The 7,239-nt window shown below is 34.6% G+C and overlaps 1 protein-coding gene across 1 annotated transcript; it reads left to right on the plus strand.

The window, feature by feature from the left end:
* The first annotated feature begins 3,899 nt into the window (after nt 1-3,899).
* On the plus strand, nt 3,900-6,167 carry LOC134669298 (uncharacterized). The gene is made up of 3 exons (XM_063526801.1): nt 3,900-4,146; nt 4,362-4,505; nt 4,966-6,167. Exons 1-3 carry the CDS (start codon nt 3,921-3,923, stop codon nt 6,165-6,167), a joined length of 1,572 nt encoding a protein of 523 aa, XP_063382871.1. The 5' UTR covers nt 3,900-3,920.
* The last annotated feature ends 1,072 nt before the right edge of the window (nt 6,168-7,239 follow it).

Here is a 7,239-nt window from a genome sequence, read left to right on the forward strand (position 1 = left end):
ATGAAGTAGTTGAGCTTGAGTCTTATCACGAGTCTGCTGGCACGTCCCAAAGCATTCCTTTAGCCGTCGCCCCGAGGCTTAAGGCGCCTTAATAAACTGTTACACTAGTGCATTTTGTCGCCAAGAAAATACGTCTAGCTTATGATTGAGTTCCGCTTTGCAGAGGTTGGGCAGCTTCTTAGCCGGCCGTGAGATATGAATAAAATGGCCTCTTTTATTTCACAGGTCTTAAAACTACGTATGAAATAAATAATCTAGAAAAATTTAAAAACCATTTTATAAAGATGCTATTGGTACAAAAGCTCAAGGTTTGAAATTATTGCGAAGTGAAAGAAAATGTACTTATCGAACGAAAAATTCTTACATTTAACTTGGAATTCACGATTGACTTAGGGGCGCGTCTCAGCATTTTAATGTTTTTAAACTGAACTATCAGGGTACTTGTCGGGATTTTGAAACTACTACTGGGACAGGGCTCTGACCCACGATCTCCGGATAAAAAGACGCACTCCTTACCTTTAGGATTCAAAATATAAAATTGCACTTTAAACCGCTCCTTTTATTTATTTTCCTTGCCAGTTTGTTTAATCTCATTTTCCTCTTTTATTGCGACAGTGGCTTGAAAATAATAAAGTTGTAATTTGGAGATTCCGCCAGAAGTTAAGGCTTTAATAAGACCGTAAGTATGAACCAAGACAATATGACATGAACTAAATAGTTTGACGCAGTTAAATACTAAGTTTAATATTAGAATTTCAACTAGGTATACGAGAACCGTATAACGGGGTCAACAGAAATCGCGGGGTGAATAGATAAATTTTGAACTTTTTCTTTCAAGTTGTTATATTTAAAAACGTACATCTCTAAAATTAGATTTTTTGGAATGCGTATATAGTAGACTATTTATTCTCTACATTGATACCAAAAGAACTTAATCAAACTGCCTAAAAGTTAGATTTTTTTGACTCTAAAGTAAGGTCTCGCCGAGGTAAGAAATGAAGCTTGTCTGAACTTTGTTCTAGCGGTAAATGTTTTGAAATTAACTAAGTAAAAGTTAGCTAACCTGGTGATATAGTATCTGTAGTACCTAAATAATAAATAATATCACTAATTTTCTCTATAATAAAGCATTTTTTTGCAAAAAACCAATAACAAGCAAATTTACGTGATAAAGGGGTCAGTGGACACGCAAATGGGGTGAACAGTTACGCCATAGGGGGTGATTAGATACAACAAAGGGGTGTAAAGACACGCCTTGGGGTTAAAAGACACGAAAAAATATTTTTGTGTCAAATAGCTGTTTAACAGATATATGCGATAAGTCCGCCTGTTGTTACCTACATATTTGTACCTGTTCATACTTTTGTACCATTTCTTTTGTAGTGTGCAATAAAGCATTTTATTATTATTATTATTATTATACCTACCATTTGCCAATAGAGTATCCACATAATAATGACCGAATTCGATGACTATGACCTCGGAGTAATTACCAATGGAGCCGCCATTAACAGGCATTCCCCTCTGTCGAAATTAGGCGGCCAATGGTCAACCATATGTATGGACTGACGTTTATCTGACATGACGTACCTATACATTTGACGTGCCCCTCCCCCGCAAAAAACGGCAGACTATTTTGTACCGAAAATTTTAGACATGGCGTCTCCGTTGTTAATTACTCCGAGACTATGACCACTAAAACTTAATATTTCTATTCACCCCTTTCTTGTGTCTATCGACCCCGTTTTAAGGATGTGGAGAAATCAGGTAGTTTTCTTTGATTTCCCCTGAATTGGGTTGGTTAAAATTTCTTTCATAAATGCAAAATTGAAGAACTAACCAAGACTCAAAAAATGATATCAAAATTATTACTTTTATCATTTGGATTATTGGCGAAAATCGTCCTTGAAGTTGAAAATCGTGTCTATTCACCCCGTTTTACGGAATCTACCTATATTATAGAAGTTATATTTTTAACTCGGTCTTAATATTATGAGACCTATGCGAAGTTTTATATTATCATTGATACTTATTTATTACATGATACATCGGCATTAACCGAGACATTAATAACAGATTAACATAATATTCATAACAACAGTTTAAATTAGCTCCCGTATCCGCGACAGACAGATCGTTGGCAAAATTACTTAATACGGCCCCGACACTATCATTAGCAATGACATGAAATTTCATGACGCTCCAGCGTTTGGTCCAGTCAGGTCATGACATTCTTAAATCTCCCCACACACTTATCAGTATTTCTATCAGTATTTTCATCATTACTTGTCACGGGGATTTTAAGTTATTATTTTCCTAACCGTTCTTAGTTATGTTGTAGTGTACGTTTTGAAGAACACAAAACCAAGACATTATTCAAGCATCGATTCAAATATTTCTAACCTGTCGTAACTATACTATGTACTGTGGCAACTCTATACCCGATGAGCCAGAAAAATGCAGAAATAGAAATAGGTAACTAAAAAGAATATTTATTTGTTTCAACCTTTTCGTGTGTGCGTCATGACTGTGTGAAAGATTGGTAGTTAAAAAAATTATACAAATATTTATTTTTATTCTTACCACGAACCGAGAATCAAACTATTCTTAAAGTACGATCCGCATCATAGTAGGTAGCATCCAAAGTACCTATCCAAATAGTTCGGTACGCCATACATACCTATTATTATATGGTGTACCGAACTATTTGAATACTTTGGATGCTACTTACTATACGACGCTGACTGTACCTACTGGATTCTTCTTTTATGTAAGAATGTATACGTATTTGGTTAAGAAAAAAGGTACCTGATATGTAACCTAGTTAACTTACCTATAATAAAAATACTTTGTTTTTATTTGGTTAGTAGAATAAAAACGGCTATGGCAGAAATTTAATTGATGTTCTGAAGAAAACTGAATGCAATTTATTTTGTCTTAAAGATCTATATTGTGTTCCTTCGAACTTTATCTGAGCTTCTCTTTTCGTTTCAGATCCTTATGAAAAAGTCTTTAGTACCGCATTTTTCTGTCGCATTCTATATATTATGCTGAGGGAAGGACTTTTAAGACACAGGTTTTTGGGGTATCCGAAATACTAATACTTGTACATAATTATCAAAAAAAGTGGTTAGGATTTTGCTGATTAAAACTAGTCGGGGTTTCTGCGGTTGACCTGACGTTTAGTAAAAACAATATCTGTGGAGGTTCGAAGTAAGGAGGTATAAAAAAAGAGTCCGTCATAAAGCAAGTTCGAACGGGATAGTCTTATATGGAACATTCAACCATAAACACAAACTATTCATTCTCAATTAGTCATAAAACATTTTAAGCTTTACAGGCCTGATTTAGTTAATATGTTTTATCCCTTTCTTACAAATACATAAGTCAAAATGAACCAAACGACCAAAACGACATAAAGACCAAAACGAGAAATATTGAACTCCATGCACGAAATGGCCCCGACGGAAGACCAGCGCTAGCCTTTAGGCTAGCACCTGCTGAGTCGGGACCATTTCGTGACCGTGGTAGTATTACCTGTTGTTTTATCTATTAAGTTTTGTCACGAATAAAAACATTCTATTCTATTCTAAATAAAACGCAAAAGGGAATATTACGCAAAAGTCGGCGTAGGGTCCACTAGCAAATTCAGAGGGTCTACTTCGAAATGCGAAAATCTAAATTTCGTTATCAGTCTCTAACGCTCGAATACGCAAGAGTGATAAAGAGGCAGAAAACGAAATAACGCGGTAAGCCCTCAGTATGTGCTAGAGTATTGCGTAATATTATTCTATTTCCCTGAATAGGGAATATTACTCGAAACTCTGCGTAGGGGGCGCCACTACCACAATCCATCACAATCTGGGGTCTAGTGTCTGGCCATCGAAACGTGATATTGACCTTGGAACAGAATTCTTTATATGGCAACAGTCAACACTTGTCAAACCCTAGTACGTTGTTTGTCAAGTCGTGTCAATTTTCGGAATAACAAACGGTTATCTTGCGTTATTATGTCGAAACCCATAAAAAGTTCAGCTAGGAGGTTAATTTATACAATGATGTGTAAATTTAAAGCAAAACAAGAAGAGCGAGCCTCTGCCTTTCGCGAGAAAGAACGATATTTCCATGAAATAATGGCTGCCACAGGTTAGTGCACTGTAATGATTTTGATATTTGTTGAATAGTTTGTACTCCATACTCCATAGTTATTTCAAGACATATTTCATTGGATTAAAGATATTATTCGTTTAGTTATGTTTTTGTTGTTGGTTTCAGCTTGAAATAGTGGTTTCTCCTACATTTAGAGGTTATGTTCCGATTGTAATCTGAAAGATATTTATTGCATATATTTTTTATTTCAGAGAGGATAAGAGATAAAGCCGATGACAGCAGCTTAAATGAGTTGAATGATATTAATAATGCTGTGAAGAGTTTACAACAACTAGAGGAAAATAGTCGGCTCAAAACGGAAATTCAATTTGTGCAAGAAATTTCTGCAATGACAGGTATGATATTCTGACAATAAATTAATATACTTAAGTGTGTTCAAATCCAAATTTATATTATATAGGTATATATAAGCATAAGCAAAGAACTGACATTTAGGTAAAAGTAATATCTTTACCGGATGTAGGGCTACTAAGATGCAACTAGGATAGTGCCAGGATGAGGCAAAGATCTTAAATAATATTGCTAAAACAGTTATTATAGAAATGTATAAATGGATAGGCACTAGATGACCCTCACATTGGATTCTGATCAGTTGACCAAAACAATTTATTAACCAAACCACCCGCTATTGTTCCCGGGGTCAGGTCAGGGGTTAGGAACTTTGCCACATAGGGATAATTTAGATCACTTATAATATAATAATAGATAATAGGTTACATAGTGATTGATGCTTCCAATAACCATAAGCTATACCATTATTAAAAACAATATATTGTATTTTCTTCTCATTTTCAGATGTTGGTACAGCTACTATCAAAAGAATAAAAAAAGAAGGACAGTCAAATGCAGGTGTTTGGAATACTCCCGGGAAAAAGCGTCCACATAAACCAACAGTTGCCAATTTGGATAGTTTTGACATTAACGCGATCAGGCAGAAGATCAATGAATACTACACAGTGAAGAAACAGGTGCCTACTTTACGTACCTTGTTAACAGATTTAAGAGAGAGCATAGGATTTACCGGATGTCGTGAAACGTTGCGCAAAATTTTATTATCCAATGGCTTTGAGTTCAAAAAAAATATAAACGAACGTAGTATAATCATGGAGAGATATGACATAGCAGCATGGAGGCACAGATTTTTGAGAGCCATTAGTAAATACCGCCAGCAAGAAAAGCCGTTAATTTATTTGGATGAAACATATATTCATCAAAATTATAGGCCAAAAAAAACATGGCAAGGTCCATCTACTAGCGGCGTGATTGAAAAAATTTCCCCAGGAAAACGTTTCATTATTGTACATGCCGGGTCCGAAAAAGGATTTGTGCCTAATGCCCTCTTGGTTTTTAGCACAAAATCTATGTCAGCTGATTATCATCACGACATGAACCGACAGAACTTTTTAAAATGGCTGCAAGAGAAATTAATCCCTAATTTAAGGGAACCAAGTGTAATAATAATGGATAACGCAAGTTATCATTCAACTCAGGTAAATAAACCACCCACAATGCATCAGAGAAAGGCAGAAATTCAAGATTGGCTCACTACCAATGGAATTGATTATGAAACTTACATGTCGAAGGAAGAGCTGATGTGTCTGGTAGACAAATACAAGCCCGACCCAAAATATGAGGTCGACGAAATTTTAAAAGAAATTGGACATGAAGTTCTACGGTTGCCCCCATACCATTGTGACCTTAACGCCATTGAACAAATATGGAGTTTAGCTAAAAGGAAAGTTGGTAGCAAAAATATGGGTCTCAGTGTAAAAGAAGTGGAAAAAGCGATTTCGACGGAATTTGGGACGGTAACTCCAGAGGACTGGAAAAAATGCACTGATCATGTACTGCACGTGGAACAAAAATATATAGAACGAGATGGAATCGTCACAACATTAGAACCATTCATTATAAATGTAACCAGTGACAGGGACTCAAGCAGTGAGTCTGAGGAGCCAGTTGAGTTTTTGGAATCTGATTTTGACTATGATAGTTAGTTATAGGTAGAATAGTTCTAGATTAGTTCAGTTCACAGCAAGGCCTGTTCACTTCCTAAGAAAGTTATGTCCCCAAATAGTTTTATAATGAATATTTGCTTCCAACTGTCTTTATCAATGTTCATAAAATATATGGAGGGTAGGTAAGTCTACCCACCATAATAAAAAAATATATTTGTTAATTACTGCTGTGGTTAAAGTTCATAACGAAAATTTTATTTATTAAATCTTTATTTGTATTATACTGAAAACTTTGTGAATGCGCTTTATTAATTTCTATTTTTTTATTAAGCTGTCAGAGTTTAATTTTCAGTGTATATTTCTATATGTACGAGTAAAACATTGTTTAATAAATAAAATAATACAATGTTATAAACATAAAATTGCCTTGAGATTGATTATCTAGTAACTTTTTAAATAAACGATGGGGAAAACTGTGTTGTTTCTTTTTGCAAACCACCATTGACAGTGACAGTGACAGTTGACACCTGTTGACAATTATCAAGATTGCGTATTCCTAGTTCATAAAGGTTTGCCATATCTACATATTTGAAATTAAAAAAAAAAATCTCAGTATCACGTTTTGATGGCCAGACTCTACCGCGAAACACGAAATTTCGTTATCTAACCTCTCTATCACTTTTCATCATCATCATCCTCACTTTTGCATATTCTTACGATAAAAAGCCAGATAACTAAATTTCGATTTTCGCGTTTCCCGGTAAAAATATAATTAAATTGTTGTAAACAACTTAAAATAAAAGGTTTTTTTTTTAAATTTTTATTTCATGTATGGAAAATTTTTAGAAAGGGACAGAGATTTTCTTTATGCATCGTATTCTGCATGTTTTCCTGTTTTGTTGAGAGTCAAGTGAAAATAAACTTTAGAGCAATGATAATAGAGTAGGTATACTTCACTTATTGATTTAAATGCCAGTAATGACTCTTGTTAGTATAAAACCTTCTTCTAAAGTACTTTAAATGACGGAATGAGGGATTAGAGTGATGCGCTCTACTCACTATCAGTATAATGTCATTATTTTGACATTTCTTCAAAAATATTAAAAATGTT

Source organism: Cydia fagiglandana, chromosome 12 (genome assembly GCF_963556715.1).
Source record: "Cydia fagiglandana chromosome 12, ilCydFagi1.1, whole genome shotgun sequence".
Taxonomy (NCBI): domain Eukaryota; kingdom Metazoa; phylum Arthropoda; class Insecta; order Lepidoptera; family Tortricidae; genus Cydia; species Cydia fagiglandana.